The sequence below is a fragment of the Solea senegalensis genome, linkage group LG10 (assembly GCF_019176455.1).
Source record: "Solea senegalensis isolate Sse05_10M linkage group LG10, IFAPA_SoseM_1, whole genome shotgun sequence".
In the NCBI taxonomy this organism is placed as follows: Eukaryota; Metazoa; Chordata; class Actinopteri; order Pleuronectiformes; family Soleidae; genus Solea; species Solea senegalensis.
This window is the reverse complement of record NC_058030.1, coordinates 3040403-3057522: the sequence shown is the minus strand read 5'-3', so window position 1 is coordinate 3057522 and position 17120 is coordinate 3040403. Positions and strand designations below refer to the sequence as shown.

Sequence of the window (17120 nt, the reverse complement as noted above, 5' to 3'; positions counted from 1 at the left end):
ACCTAAAAAACGAATAAATCATGGCAAGTGAGGACATTTTGGTAATATAAGGACATAAAGACCTGGTTTTAGGGTTAGGGTTAGAATTTAAGGTAAGATATTTAGTTGTGATATTTGAGGTTAGGGAATGTATTGTCTATGAGTGTCCTCACTAATTACACTGTGCAAGAATGTGTGTGTGTGCATTATTTGTCACCTCTTTAGGACATTTTCTGACATAAACAGGAGCAATAGTTCCCCCCCCCATGGAGACCAAAACCTGGACCTAATGAGGCAGAACCTCATTTCTGAGGAACCAGTTAAGTTTGGGGAAGAAGATTTGAATTGAGGTTAGGTTATGGCAGGGTTTCTCAATCCTGGTCTTGGGGACCCACTTCCCTGCGCGTTTTAGACGCACCTGATTCAAATGAATGGATCATTATCACAACAATCAGGTGTGCTGGAGCAGCAGGAAAACATCTAATATGCAGGGCTGTGGGTCTCCAAACACTGGGTTAATGGTTGGCATTGTCTGGTACGGTTTGGTTTGGAACGGTAAAGCCTCGGGTCAGGCTTGCGTTTCCACTGAGAACAGTACCTTTACTTGGTAGGCGGGGTGTAGGCTGTGCCTGTGACCGTGTAAGCGAGATGCACAGTGCTCCAACAATGGAGGACGTCCAGCAGCTTGTTGTTTTTCCTGCTTGGTTTGTGGCTATTTGTCTCAACAAGACATCAAGGTTGGATGAGAATTGACTGCGGGTATTTGCCTCGACTTCTATGAGATATTTACATTAATCGCAAGGTATTGATGTATTTCTGTCGCCCAGTCAGCTGACTGTTATGGGCGGAACTGGTCTAGCTCCACCCTGACTGACTGTACCATTTTACTCTGGTACCCCAAAGGAAGGGTGCCAAAGAATGCAAACAGTTATTTTTGTTAGTATTCCTAATTGAAACCCATACAAATATGTACTGTACTGTCAAACCGTCCTGTTCTACTCAGCTTTATACAAAAACACTTAAAAAAAACACAGAATTATCCCTTTTAGGAGGACAAAAACGTGTTTGTGTGTGTGTGTGTGTATTCCTTCTAATCTGTGTGTGTATCTAAGCGTGCAGCTCTACCAGTGTGTGAGGCTTCACAGACTTAATTAGAACTCACACGCTAATCATATTCTCCACACTGCCTCCAGCCAGCGATGATTAGCCCACATAATAAATGTAAATTCTGGGAGGGGGGAGAGAGAGAGAAACTTTTTCATTAATGACCAGTCTACTGTGTGGAGGGGCAAGCAAAGCCACACATCCTATTAGGAAAATGAGGATGTAAAAATATGTACTCATATGTGTTTCTTCTACTCATTTACTGTGAGAGGTGATAAAATCCAGGATGAAGTCATAAGACTGTAATGAGCACGAGGGTAAGTATCCCTGCAAGCATGCGTTTCACATATGATGAATACTAATCATGTTTTTCACTGGGTCACTGTGGCGTTTTTGAAACCCTGTGAAAAGCACTAGGTGTGTTTTACAAGGCCCAGTGGGTTCATTTAATGGGCATTTTCATTTGTCCCAGCATTAAGAGCGCACTTGTGATGAACAGCATTAATAATGGCGTTGATCCATGTGCTTGCCAGGTGAATTGAGCCAATAAGCGAGTGAGCACAAAACCAGGGTCGTGAGACGGGACGACGTAGTTATAAACGAATGTTATTCATTTCAATTGAGATTATCCCGCTGTAATGTGTCAACATGTCAAAATTCAATTAGCACTAGTCCAACACAAACCGGCACTGATGTTTCAAACCCCTTTAGAGGCAATGCAATGAGGTACAAACTCACTGATCCTTTAAAGTACAGTCACCGGGCAAGTAAGGTGACTCAACCTTGAGTTTAGCACCACCTCAGGTTTTATGATTATACAAGTTACTAAAGTTTGTGTCATTTTGTAGACCACTAAATACATAGGAGACCATCACACTACATAGGAGATGATGATCCACTGTTGTCTCCATGTGTAAATGTGTTACATGAGGTTTCAAGGTGTGACGTGATGTTTATTAAACACGTCCACCTGAGACAGCGAAAACTAAAAAAATCTTTATTTATACTTTATTTGGCTTTACCTAAGTGACACAAAGACAGATTTTCTCAATGGAGTTTGGTGCGGGAGAGTGAGCGGTTGACAAACGTCAGTGTCTCGTCAGAGAAGGCTGTCTAATGGTGCGATGACGACATGTTCTCCAACTGAAATGCAACTATGGGTCGTTTTGGCCATGTGTTTTAGAGGTTTTCGATCCAACACACCTGACTCAAATGATCACATCATCATCAAGCTCTGTAAAAAAAAACCTGATAATTAGCCATTCATTTGAATCAGGTGTGTTTTCGCAGGGCAGGACTCCGCGATGACCAGGACTGGGGAAACTCTGACCTAACACAAACATACTAATACAAACATACACAACCCGACGCCGTCCATTTGACCTCACGTTTCAGATTAACTGATAAAGTTTAGATTTAGGCTAAGATTTTAATTGTGGCTACAGTTAAGGTTTGGGATAAGGCTTTGTTTAGTCGTAAAAGTTGGGTTGTGGGCATGTATGTGTCCATGTAGGAGTAGAAGTACCTCAGTGGACATGAGTAGAATACGTCACGTAAAATGGTAACTATATAAACTGGACTTTACATGTTCTATCATGCACCCATTGGACAATATTATCTTAAAATCACACGTTGTCCACAACCCAATTCATTTGACGTCCAGTGGGACCATACCACACAAAATGGACACCATTCTGTATGGAGGAAACTGTATCTTCAGGAAACTGTAAACTGATGTTTCTATACAATATAAACTATATATACAGTAGACTTTGATTTGTTATTCTTCTCTATTCCTGCGTCTTCAGCGACAGCGCAGGTTTGCATACGGTCAATGAAAACAAGCACAGATTTGTTTTCGCTGTCTCAGGTGGACGTGTTTAATAAACATCACGTCACACCTTGAAACCTCATGTAACAGTTTGCAGCTGAAAACCTGAGGTGTTAGGTGCTTTTTCTCTGCCTCTATTCTTAAATCGAAAACCTTCATCATCGTGTCAACAGCAAGCGAGAGGAGAGACATGACTGTGGCACATCTCTTCAGAGGTGGAGTGGTCATTTTCCACGTCCTCCTTTGCTGCTGCGCCGGTTCGGTGCTGACACGCTGCTGGCAGCCAAATCCTTCTGGAGGCGGCGTGTGAACGTCAGCGGTGACATCTCCCCAAGCACTAATGCTTTCTCTTACTCTAGTGAGAGCCATATTTACTGCAACTGGAACAGGAGCACTGATGTCTCATAGACAGTGCAAACTCTGGTACTTCACAGTGTGCACTGTGTGTGTGTGTGTGTGTGTGTGCACGTGTCAGGACACATTTACATGGTTTTAGGGTTAGGCCACTTGTGATGGTTAAGAGTTAGGGTACTTGTATTTATTACACCTTCAGGGTAAGGGTACTTGTATTCATTACACCTTCAGGATAAAGGTACTTGTATTCATTACACCTTCAGGGTAAGGGTACTTGTATTCATTACACCTTCAGGGTAAACTTGTATTCATTACACCTTCAGGGTAAGGGTACTTGTATTTATTACACCTTTATGGTTAGGGTACTATTATCCATTACATTTTAAGCGTTATCATTGGGGCACATGTATCCATTACCTCTTCAGGATAAAGGTACTTGTATTCATTACACCTTCAGGGTAAGGGTACTTGTATTCATTACACCTTCAGGGTAAGGGTACTTGTATTCATTACACCTTCAGGGTAAGTGTACTTGTATTCATTGCCCCTGTAGGGTTAGGGTTGGAGTACTTGTATTCATTACCTCTTTAGGATATTTTCTGGCATAAACACTGACCCTGTCAGGACGAGTAGTCCTCATCGAGACCAAAACCTGGTTCATAAAGAGGCAGAACCAAATTCCAGACGAAATGGTTTAGGGCTAAGATTTGAATTGTTGTTAGGTTTAGGTTATTGTTAAGGTTAGGCTTAGTCTAAGACTGTCCAAATGAATGTCCAAAGAAGAATAGCTGCACAAACCAGTGTGTGTGTGTGTGCGTGTGTGTGCGTGTGTGTGCGTGTGTGTGACGGCATGTGACAGTTTCCAAGAGTGTGAACTCAGCACAGCTGCCCTGCTCTATTTCCTCTCAGCTTCTCTTTCCACCCTATAATAATCAATAGCCTGCGCTGCGTTCCGTTGGCACGGCGACAACAGATAGATCAACGATGCATTACAGATGAAGCCTGTCTCCAGCCTGCAGGGATTGCCAAGTCACACACACACACACACACACACACACACACACGCACGCACACTTCATTGTACTATCGTGTGTCTTTATCTATGCATCCTGTCTTCCTTTTCGCTCCATTCAAAGCAGCGATTTGCATCCTACACACTCACACACACACACACACACACACACACACACAAGCTGAGGAGCGAGGCACCAGGGTGAATGTGTGTAAACACGGGCCGGGCCAGACAGTGTAGGTGCTGTGTTTGTGTTGTCAGCCCGCGTGGTTCATTTGTATTAATATTTCAGCTGCACAGTGTATGTGGATCAATTATGTAACAGAAAGGAGCGGAGCGTGGAGCAGTCATTTCCACTTCATGTCTCCATCTGTTTGAGGTGTGCATGAAATGATGAAGTGTGTGTGTGTGTGTGAATGTACTGCTGCTGCGTGTAAACCTGTTCTTATTACATCTTAAGGACCTCGTCTGGTGTAAACACTGTGTTTTTCAGGTCCTGAAGAAGTCAGAAAAAACCTGGTCCTCATGAGGCGGAAGCTCATTCCTGAGAAGTTTAGGGTTAAGATACGTGTTGGGGTTAGGTTAACGTTAGGGGTAGACATTAACTTGTTATGGTTCCCATTAGGTTGGGTTTAAATAATGACACTCTTAGTGGGTGTCAGGATGCAATAGCACAAGCGGCTTGGGTATAAAAAAACAACAGTTTTAAAGTTAGTTTGGTTGTATTAAAATTAATAAAGTATAAATACGTACCCACAGAACAACGAGGGCAGAGGGAGTCTTTATTTCATGATTAACATGATCATTAGCCTCCATTTTCATCTCTTTAATGGAGTTAGAATTAGAGGAAAACACTAAAGTGTGGTCCCAAAGGGTCACCCCTGTTGCTGTTAATCTTAAATCAAAATTAAATAATGCTGTTATTAAATTAAATTAAATTATTATTAAATTAAATTTTATCTATAAATGCAAGAAATGTCTGTCTGTTAATGACATAAATGTCCAACTTTCAAATTTGCCAGGTGACTTACTCAGCATCAGTGTGTGTAACGCTGACTTTAGTGTGTTTTGAATAAGAACTAGTATAACAACATATAGGTAGTTGATTGAACAGACAACAAAGAGAATTATTCAATCTTTAAAAGAATGGTTGGAAAAACTCGCAGTCTTGACCGAGAAATCTAAGGCTTTAATATAAGGCGTACAAAGAGCTGTTCTGATAAAATGTTTTTATTCATTTATTTCAGCAGCATTTTACATGAAATCAACCGACAGCGGAAGTAATACGATTATGACCCGCGACTTACGATTAAACCTCATACAAGACACACAACAGAAGGCTGACGTGGGAGTGAAATGCAAAATCTGGTGTTGTGCCCATACACAAAAGAAGGCCAGTGTGGTACTAAAGCAATGGTTTCAAGGCTGTTTTGGAGATTATATCCTGAGCAATGATCAAATTAAAGCATCTTAATGTTAAGTTTTCTGTTTCCTCTACACAGCAGCTCCAGATCTTACATTTCCATGATGGCAGGCTCCACTCGGAGTGGAATCCCCCCTCCCTAAAGACTTCTATTGGCATCTCGATGTTATGCGTGACACAAAGCAGACTGCTGATCAATGACTCCCCCAGCTCTAATGGATGAAATGTTCAGGGGAACCTGACAGGAGCTTCCAGTTCAACAGAGAAGATTGAAAAGTGCAAACCACAGGGTTCAGATTATAATAGATTTCAGTATTTCATTAAAATATTAGATATTATTTCTCTCTATACGTATAATTCCTTTTTTAAAGATCCCCATTAAATACATGTCTAAAATACAATATTCTGTAACTCCCTATTATATAAGTTGTTTCACTTAAAATACATGAATAAGTCCACGGCTGCTTTCCTTCCAGCACATATGGGATTCAAACATAGGTTTTTAAAACCTTTACCATTCGACAACATCTTTTACTTCCACCTCTGTTCCTTTCCTCGGCTTTTCACATCTCATCATGATTCACACCCGGGCACCATTTATTATTTAAGAGCAACTTATCAGCCTCTGATAGTCTTGTTTTTCGATGCCCTGCGGTGCTTTCATTTCTCACTGTGGCGCAGTGATGCAGAGGGAAGCGGCGCTGACGGGGGGCGTGTCCGACCGTCCGTGCACCTGTCACATCACTGTCAGGTGTAGGTGCAGCAGGTGCAGGAGGGCGACAAGACACTTCTGACCACACCAACCACAGGCAAAACTGACGCTTGTAGTGTAGTCCACAGCTGTGGTTCTCAAAGGGTGGTACGTGTAACCAGGAGTGGTATGCAAGCTTCCTCTGGAGGAACTTAGAAACATCACTTTGCTCTGTATTTTATGTTGAACCACTGGTCTAGAAAGACGCATGAGCGCCCTCCAGAGGCAGTGTATGACAGCAGCAAATGGTGGATATATTAATCTACCTTTTAAAGGCCTGACATTGAATAAACTACCCTCAGGTATGTTTGTTTTGGTGTTTAATAGCTTTTCTTTTTAAGCAGCAGCCTGAATGGACTTGCTTTTTGCATTTTGGTGACCGGCCCCCGCCTCTGTAAACCCGATGCATAAACCAACCAAAGACAGAAGAGGAAATGGCAGAGAGCGCAGGAGAGAGAGAATTGTATGTGACGGTCACCGTGGTTCCCAGATGCTCTTGGACCTTTAAGAAACCCGCAAGAGCAGCCACACTGTCAAGGTTGTTGCAAAGTTACAAATGTCTTCCTCATTATCTTATACTGTGGTTGCCTTGCTTGGAGTATTAGCTACACTGCTCCCCCCTTCCATTTCTAGTGGTACTGCGTTCGCTTTCAAAAGACAAGTGCGCAATTAATGCCGGGAATAAATTAGCGTTCAGTCTGACGAGCGACATCAGATTAGAATTATCAGAATTATTCTGTCAGTCAATCTGGATCTTTGTCTCTCACCTACGTGTTCTGTATTTCCCCATGTAGAATTGGTTTACAGATAAAACCTTTAACCTTAAGTCTCCATGGATGTGACTCACGGGGACTCGATCTAACACATTCCTTACTCCCAAAAGTCCTACAGTGATAACAATGCTTACATTCATCAAATACTATGCCAGTTACCAGCTATTATTCCCATATATTATAACAATATACTTTTTTACTCTTCCCTCTACCTTTAAAGCAACTTAAAAACACAATAATTAACCCTATTACCCAGTAATAAACCCTTATCCCTTTATACTACATTCAAACCTTTGATAAAACCTGTCACTGATCATTTCGTGCAAAGCCTGGATTTTGTGCGTGCATGTTTACGGATGTTTCTAGATCTTGGTGATGAGGTTGCTGACGAGCCTCTCCAGGTCGTGGGTTCGGTGTCGGGTGGTCTCCAGCACCTCCGCGTGGTTTGCTTTCACCGTGCTCTCGTAATCCATCACAGCCATGTTGGTGATAAGGGAAACACCCAGGACGTTCAAGCCACAGTGACGAGCCACCACCACCTCTGGGACTGTGCTCATGCCTGGACAAAAGGAAAGATATCATGAATACGTGTGTTTTTCTTGTGACTGAGCGATGGTAGCCACCTCATTTCATATCCTGCAGGGTCTGTTTGAGCTAAAGGTGAGGAGGAATAAACTATCATCTCAAATGTGTTTATTATTGTGTATATTGTAGCATGTAGCTATTTTTAAAACTTGACGTTCTAGAGGAAGTCTCCGTAGGTGAAACTGCAGAAGGATCATTAGGACCTTAGCTGTTCCTAGGACTGTGCTCTTCTGGACAGAGATCTCAGACTTCCTGGAATCTGTTGGTTAACACACACTATTGACCTTGGCTTTCTGGGACTGGGATTCGATTATCGGTTAGGGTTTTGTCATCCAGTTGGGGCCCTCGAGCACGAGTGTAGTCCCAACTGATGCAGTAATTACCAAAATGTGGGCCAAACACGATCAGCATCGGCTAGAGCGAAAGCTTCGGAGAAGAACCACTCACGTGCAGCAGGTAGGAAACATATAGAACCACAGCATGATCCACCTCTGTGTTTTTGTCTGTGACATAAAAGGTCAACAGGCAACTGATTCAATAACACAAGCTCATAGAGCGATACAACGCATCTATGGAGGCGGAGTCAGACGTACAAAACTCGTTAAAAACATCACTTTGTTCTTCCAAACAGTCCTTACGTCAGCATGTGTTTGAATAAAGGTCAGGGGAAAGAGCCAGAGGCAGCATCCAGGGACACATTTTAATTCCAGGTCTGACTGGGGCCAGTATCCCTTTAAGTGATCACGTGGGCGCAGTACTCACCGACGGCGTCAGCCCCCAGGGTCTGCAGAAGCCTGCACTCTGCAATGGTCTCATATGTCGGACCGGCCAGCATGCAGTAAACTCCTTCCCGCAGGAAGCCGCCGCAGCCCTGCTCCTCTGCAATCTGCTTGGCCAGAGCCCTCATGTCACGGTCGTACGCGTCTGACATGCATGGGAAGCGCGTTCCGAACCTGCACACACACGCCGAACAAACGACACAAAGGGGAAATGGTAAATGTGTGAGACACAGGCGTTGTTGGTTTCACTTTCTCAGTGTTTTTTGTGCGTTACCTCTCATCGTTGTGGCCACAAAGTGGATTCTGCCCCGCGAAGCCGGGCATGTTGATGTGATCCTTAATGAGCATGATGTCTCCAACGCAGTAGCTGCCATTGAGTCCACCGGCTGCATTTGTCACAATCAGGGTTTTCACGCCGAGCATGAAAAACACGCGCACTGGGTACGTCACCTGGAGAGACAACCGTGTTACATGCTTCAGAGACACACACGGTGTTTGTGTAAATGCACTGAGGCACGTCAAATGATTACACATGGGAGTTATAAGATGGGAGGCAGATGGGAACCATAGAGCAGAAGACACATCACATGAAACTATACTACTATATACTTCTGCTTGAACTAACGTGGATTATTATAGTGCAGCTGTTGGCCTGCAAATGACTGATGCTACAGTCATATAGGGATTAGTCTAGTCTGGGTGAACTCGTCTGGTAAGGACGCCATTCTGGCAAACTACAGAATCTCCTAAAAAAAAAGAAAGGGGGAACAATCACAATCACCTGGTGCGCTAGAGGCGGGGCTTAACACAATGACGACAGAGAAGCGAGGTCTAGTAGCTTTTGTTTACATCCAGTGTGGAGGCCGCTGAAGAGCAGCTGTCTTCCCATTCAGCTGTTGCTTACATTTAGGAAACGGATGGATGGATATTAACATACAAAAAACTGTTCATGCCAGGGGGTACACATGTACGAATCGAAGAAATAAAACAAAACAACATGACATAAACACATTAGGTATACTCTGCTTGCTAGATATTCTGTCAAAAGCAGAAATAGTTTTGTTTTCAGGCCTAATTTTATTATTAAGACAATATTTGTCCCCAATGAGCCAAGTTTTCTTCCAGTCAATAGCTCCATTAAGTGAGTCTGATATATTTATTTGAGCATTCAGTTTTAGTAATCCAAGTTTCTTCAAGACAAATCCAGCGTCGGCAAAGCATCAAACACTACTGCATACGAGGTTAATTTTTCACGCGTGAAACTCGTACGTCTGTCCGTGCTCATCTGGTGGGAGGGGCTCAGGACAGAGACTATTAACTATTTACCCTGGCTCTGCATTGGTCAGTGGTCTCAGTTCAAAACATGAGACTCTGTTTGGTTCAAGTTTTAAACCTGATTTGGTGGATTATGCTGGAAACTAACTAGATGGATGTATTACTAATTATTAGAACCTATTGTTATCCTTCAGATTATTGATATAGCTGCGGCTTTCCGGTCATTTTTAAGGGGGTTAATGTGCATAAAAACTCTCGGCACGGAGGGTGGGTCGGCATAGGATTCAAACTCGTTCCGTAGCCCCAGGGCTCTATAGCTCCCACAGAAGTCTACACATTTGAACAAACTTGTCCTAGCATGTTTGAGCTAGCCGTGTCCATATGTTCTAGACAAGTTAATGATTAAAAGCTATCAAAAGATTTTGTCTAAGTTAAAAGGCGTGGCCTCAGTGCTCTACCTGCAGACGGTCATGACACATCTTTTATTTCTGGAGGAATAAAGATTTAACGATGTAATGTGTTTTACCGCATTTGGATTTTTATGTGTAAAGGATCATATAGTGGTAAAAAAATCAGGATGCTGGGTCAAAGGTCAGTCCCATCATGACACAACGGATGGGTTTTATACTGTCATCACAAAACTCTACTGCTTGATCATTGAACAGACAGAGTCAATTGTTAGCCAGGCTTGTGCACGACACTGTGATTTTTTTGTTTCTATGTTTATTTCGGTCATGACATTTAGATCACTCATCACACAACAGTGCAGTTCACACAATACACATGACCGAAAGGGAAAGCGGGACAAGCAAAAGCTTATCTAGTCCCGTGATCTATCAAGCTCCGGTGAAAAGTCAACAAAAAATAAAATAAAAATCTATAAGGATTTATCAGAGGATATGAAAAAGGTTTGAGAGTTGACTTTAATCTAATAGATTAACAGTGTGTGCAGTTATCACAACAGTCAGTGTGGCACAAAATCCATCCTGTCTCGCCAAGAGGTTTTTTTCCCTTCCGGGACAAGAAAGTATAAAGTGAGTTTCCACTCACTGCCGTGGTTTAAAGATTACATCGACACTGGCAGAGGCTGTTAATACTTTTCTCAAAGTGACAGACAAAGTGAGAAGCTGCAGTTCGGTTTATCCAGTATAGAATATCATTTGCATCAGCAAGGTGTCGAAAACGCAGATGGCAGGGTTGGCTTGCGCTGGAACCTCAGTGAGGATGGAGAGCTGCTCATGGGACAACATAACAAATACTGCAGCAGAGTATTCCCTGAGCCCGGACATCAAATAATGGCCTCCTGTGACTGTGCTCAACCTATTTACACTACTGTGTTTTAACATTAATGGAGACGATGGTGTAACTTCAAGAGTTCGGTACTTTCTCGGGTGGTACCTTTGGTATAAAAAAAGTTTGGGAACCACTGTATTAGGTCAATTGCATTGATAATTGTTAGGAAGCTAACTTCACTGCTTGGACGCAAACGTACGAGACAGGAGACACGACGAATGATTCAAGAGTCTTTAATTATCTCTTGAGATGGCAGGCGAAAACAAACTCACTTCTGTTCAGAAGGAAAAAACCTAACTAGACTATTATAGACGAAAACAAAATCACTTCTTTACAGAAGGAAGAAACTAAACTAGACTACACTAGGAAAAAACAAAAACCACTTCTTTACAGACAGAAAACAAACAAGACTTGACACTTGCGCTAATGCGACACAAACTTGGGACCCGACGTGAACTCTAGGAGCATATAGGAACTGGGGACACTATATAGGGGAGAGGGAATCAAGGGCAGGTGCGAGTGATGACTTAAGGATCACCAGGTGAAGTGAATGAGGGAATTAGGGGAGATGTGTCAAAACAACTGAGGAAACTACGACACAGGAAGACAAGACATTTACCAAAACAAAAGTGGAAGTGAAAATCCAACCCACACCAAAAGTGACAAGAACTTAACGTGACTTTAAACCTAAACTAACACAATAACTAAACTAAGCCGAACGAACAAATACACTAACAGACTTGACACTTCATGACAAGAAATCAGGCCCAAAGGTGCAACCTCACTGTAAGTTTACCAAAGACTATGCCCACGCTGTGGATTTCCATTTAAGGACGGAGGTTTTTGGAGGTTCTAAAATAACCTGCAAGCTCCACAACTTCCTGAAATTAAGCCTTGGGAAAAGTCTAATGCAACACAAAACCAGATTGTGAGACTTAATAATCATCAGCATCAGCTGCACAAGCTTGCATTGAAAAACAGATGGGTAAGTGCTTCTGTCTTGGCACGAGGATGGAAAAGTTTCAGTGAGCGGTCGGACGGCGTAAAGGACACGAAGTTTGTCCACACAACTGCTCAGTGCACTGCAAACTCCAGTGTTTGAATTCTGCACCAGTTGTGGACTTCTGATACTGATAAAGTACTGACATGCACTATAAATATTTGGCAGAGACATTGCACAATCTTCATTGTATATATATATATATATATGTATATATATATGTATATATATATATATATATATATATATATATATATATATATATATATATGTAAATACTGTTTCAATCTGTCCAAGCTCCCCCGCGACTGTGATGTGGAAGATAAAGCGGTAGAACATAGGGTTTATGTAAAAAGAGGAAAATACCCAATATCCAAATACATAGTGTTGATTGATGTAAATTGCATATTTTATTTTATTTTATTATTTGTTTCTTTATGTAACCCAAGCCATTCTGTTCTGTCCTTTGTAACATGTATGCTACTGCACAAGTGAATTTCCCCGTTGTGGGATCAATGAAGTACAATCTAATCTAATCTAATCTAATGATTCCCAAAGAGTGGGTCGGTTAACATTGTGTGCATAGGTTTTTTTGAATCACATGTAAAAATGTATTTGTTTGTTACAGACATGGCTGTAAATCTGTTGCTATAAATGTGCTCTAGCCACTGTTTATATTGTGATTAGGGCCATGATTGTTTGTGTTGTACCCTGACAGGAAGTTTGGGAAACACTGGGCTATTGCAGCACCAATGGCAACGATGGATGGACGCAGGGCCGGCTCTTGGCATAGGCGATATAGGCGGTCGCCTAGAGCGCCATCTGCTGGAGAGCAATCTCGCCTAGAGCACAAAATTAGTTAGAGCCGGCCCTGGATGGACGTTACGGTATCTTACCTTTTGTATGTCGTAGCCCTCGTAGAAGTGAAATCGCCCCTGCATACACACACACGCGCGGCCCTGCATCTTTCCAAACACCAGCTGACCGGCATGGCCTGGCACTGCACGGCACACGTTCAACAACGGCATGAGCTAACAACATCGGCCATTTTGCACTCATCAATTACAGTGAGTTTGGAAGAGACGACCTACCGGTGCTGGTGGGGAAAAGTGGGATGTCTGCATATGGAAATACTTCCTTGTCTTCTAACAGGTCAGCCAGACCACCCAGACCTGAACCGCAGATGATAGCCACCGTGGGGCGCTGCTTTGTCTGATCCAGCAGCCAGTCTGCCGTCTTTTTGTACTCGTCATAGCTGTATCTGGAAATGACAAGAATGCACTATTTAACAGTCGATATTAGAACACAGCAGCTCGGATGTCACACGTGTCTTTGAAAGTGACAGTCGAGGATTGACACTGATTTTCAGACGATAAAAGACACTCACTGGACATTTTATTATGTCGTACAATTGTTGTGTCGTTATCTAAGCTAATTGGATAATCTAATTGGGCGGGCAGCGGCTGTCTAGACGAGGTCAAGACAACGTGCTGAAGTTCAAAGCAAGTATCAGAGTTTACAGAGAACTAAAAACTCCAAAAAAGAAGAACTATCCAGCGAGTGGCTGGTTTTCTTGGAGGAAAATGCCTTGTTCATGCCAGAGGACAGAGGAGAATGAAAACTACCAATACTGATATCAGTCTGATAGTCTTTTACCTCTTTCATACATCTTAGCTGTTAATAAAACATTTGCAATCTCAACTCCCATTTCAAAGCATTGAGATTCACAATTAGGGCCAAACAGTGGAGTAGTGGTTAGTGCTGTTGCCTTGCAACAAACATAACACCTGTCTGTCTGTGCAGAAGCCCGCTGCATGGCTACTGGGAACACAAAATGTGTTTGTAAGTGTAATTCCTGCTAAATTAATCAAATTGCCTTAGAACTTGGTTGTAATTCTCGCGGGTCAAGATGTGAACACCAATTTCGTCCACGGCAAGGCCCTCAAAGGTTCACTCAGACGGAACGGAAAAAAGAGGAAGATGATGATAAAGAAAATAGGAATAAGGCCGGAAGACAAAAGAAGTGAAGTCAAACTGGTCTTGCTTACTCATCCGCTGTCGTTATGTAAAATTCATGAGGACACACAGACTTGCACATGCTTCAAATGTCAAGAATTTGCTTTAAAGTTGTAGTAAAACTAACAGGTCAGCTGCAGGCTGCTTGGGTTTGTTTGGTTTGTTTCCTTGAAACTAACAAAGGTGTCCACAGAGAAGCTTCTGTGTGTTCCAGGGACAGAGTAAAGTCAAAGTGCCTTAGTTTTATGTCTGCATAATGTTTCACCCAACTACACCAGTGGTTTATAATGACTGTGTGAATCATTGAACAAAACATTTAAGTGGCACTGCGTCTCCCTGTATCAGAGTTTGTTTTTGGGAGACAATAGTGAGTCATTTGTTGTGTGGCTGTTGTCAACGATAAACACACAGACACTCAGACTTCTGTTGTTATTAAAGTTAACATTCACAAGTTAGAATTCCCGAGTCCCGAGACTTTAGTTTTAACAAGAGCGCCCCCTCAGGTCAGAGAGTCGAAGCAACCTCACAAACCCCTACTTAGGACTTTTCTAAGATGAATGCCACTCGTGCCAACTGTAAAAAAACACATTTGTATTTCCTCGACACAAAATACCAACACAGTGTTGATATCAAATGGTATTAGCTAACAAATCTAAAAAACTGTGGTCTATATGGATGTAGTATGTACAATGTGTGGAGTATGAGCAGTATACACAGACACAAACACAACATAAATGTAGTTATATATACATATATATATTAACAGTATATATAATTTATTATAATATTATATAATATATTATGTAATATAGATTTACATGTGTGTACAGTATAAATGGCAGAACATACTGCACATACACAGATATCAGTAGCAGCAGAATATACAGTATGTAAATAAATAGTGTAGAGTATTTGAAAGGTCAACTCCTCACCTTTAAAATATTGGCTAAGGGTGTCAATAGCTTGCATCAATGTTGACCTGTTTGTTCAATGTGTTGTGTATGTTTTATTTCAATGAAAGGTGACAAAGGTCCAGACAGAAAATTGGGAGGAAAAAAACCTCTTTCACTTTGCTGCTGCGTCTCCTTTAGACGAGCTGCAAAAAACTGTTGAAACAAATGTCCATTATTGCTTTTGCACGAGGAAGGACGACGGTATGTGTCACCAAATCGATATTTTGACCCACTTCAGATTTAATATCTACGTGACGAAATGCTGTAGATGAGGACACACGCAATCCACAGTGTAAACGTGAAAGCTTTTCATTTCTAATATCACACATTTAAGGTAAATATGATTTTTTTTATTGCGCCAAGTTGATATTTTCACCCGAAGGGGGATTTTCTGACATTTTATGGACCAAACAAATGCGTGATTAATCCATTAAAATATCCATTAAAATCCAATAAAATCCAATAAAAAAATACTTAGTTGCAGCCCTAGTTTTATCCCACATCCTTAAAACCATGTGTGGACCAAACGCTCTCTCTCTCTCTATGCAGGTCACGTACAGAAGCAGCTACATGTTATATAATAGAGGAAGTCAACACGTGGTGGGCTTTTCCCTCTGTGTGTGTGTGTGAGCAGCTGAGGAGGAGCTGTCCACGGTGCTGACGGGGGTCTCTCGCTCTGTGTGTGTGTGTGTGAGAGAGAGGGAGCTGCCAGAGGATTCAGTGAAGCAGAAAAACCAGACTGAGCTGTTCGACTGTGAACAACAATACCATAATTTACAGTAACGCCAATGTCGCCTCTCTCTCTCTCTCTTCCACCTGTGTCATTGACGCGTCTACGTCACAGTGCGCGTCAAACTTGCGCGGAGTGGTGGTGGAGGAGTGGGGGGAGCGTGTAATCCTGAGAATAAAGCCTCCGTGACACAAATGTTACCTTTTTACTCTCTAAAGCGATTCTCACATGATACATAATTTCATCCGAAGGCGAAGTAACTCCACCATCGCCACCATCATTTTCTCCTCATCCTGCTCCTCCACTCTGATATTTTATAGTCGCCTTGACAACCGTGAAGCTCGTTTGTCTTGTGCGTGTGTCTTACCTGCACGTGCTGGAGGAAGACATGTCCACGAATCTTTAAAAAAAAAAAATTAAATTATCATTTGTGTTAAAAAATAGATGGTTCAGTAGTTTGTGACGCTCCTTTCTGTTGAGTTCACGGGAGTTGAGCGTCTGCTGTAGGAGATCAGGGCGGAGCGGCGCAAGAGGGTCACGGTGCGCGGTGACGTCACGGCGCACGAAGGGGGCGGGTCTCGCGGTCCTTTTGAAGTGGAGGACTTTAAATCCGGTTTTTTCTGCCACAATGGGCAGCTCAGTGACGCGTTTGCTGAGGTGCAGAGACGACTCTGGGAACAACAGAGGGGAAACTGATGGAATCAGGAGCCACAAGCTTTTTGTTATTCATGTAACCAGTATGTCTTCATTCTATACAACAACAAAAATGCAATTACAAATGTTGAGTGCGTGCCCCTGTTTAGAAAAGGAGTACTCAATACTGTCGACTTTGATGTCTTTAATATCATAGTTGACTTTGATATCTAATGTCATATGGAAGGCTGGCTGCAGATTTCACCATTTGATCAATCTGCCTTCTCAGTTTGTTATTTAATCTGTGAATATATATGTATACATATATATGTATATATATATACATACTAAAAATGTAAAACTAGAGAAAGAGTTAAACTGAAATTGTATGGAGCCAAATTGAAGTCGTACAAAAAAGGCTGAATATGATGATATAAATGTTAGGGGTCGATACAATGAAATATTGCAACATTACATCACTTTTGAGCAGTCTTGTATAAAGTACCTTAAAGGGATAGTTGAGTAAAAGTACAAGTATCTTTACCAGAAATTGATTTTGGTAGAAGTTGTCTACCAAAATCAGTCACTTTTTTAAAAAATATAATATTACTAAAGTAAAAGGGTGGGGC

At 42.0% G+C, this 17120-nt stretch overlaps 1 protein-coding gene across 1 annotated transcript; it reads right to left on the bottom strand.

Annotated features, from left to right (window-relative positions):
• Positions 1–5492: 5492 nt before the first annotated feature.
• On the bottom strand, positions 5493–16391 carry pnp6 (purine nucleoside phosphorylase 6). The gene is made up of 6 exons (XM_044035773.1): positions 16226–16391; positions 13251–13420; positions 13056–13159; positions 8866–9041; positions 8575–8765; positions 5493–7786 (listed from the first exon to the last, which is right to left on the bottom strand). Exons 1-6 carry the CDS (start codon positions 16246–16248, stop codon positions 7590–7592), a joined length of 861 nt encoding a protein of 286 aa, XP_043891708.1. The 5' UTR covers positions 16249–16391; the 3' UTR covers positions 5493–7589.
• Between the last annotated feature and the right edge of the window lie 729 nt (positions 16392–17120).

Excerpts from the sequence above, each read along its gene's own strand:
- pnp6 (XM_044035773.1), bottom strand. The coding sequence starts at position 16,248 with ATGTCTTCCTCCAGCACGTGCAG. Across the intron at positions 13,421-16,225 it reads TCTTCCTCCAGCACGTGCAG|ATACAGCTATGACGAGTACA; the intron begins GTAAGACACACG and ends TGTCATTTCCAG. Across the intron at positions 7,787-8,574 it reads CCTGGGGGCTGACGCCGTCG|GCATGAGCACAGTCCCAGAG; the intron begins GTGAGTACTGCG and ends CCTTTTGTCCAG.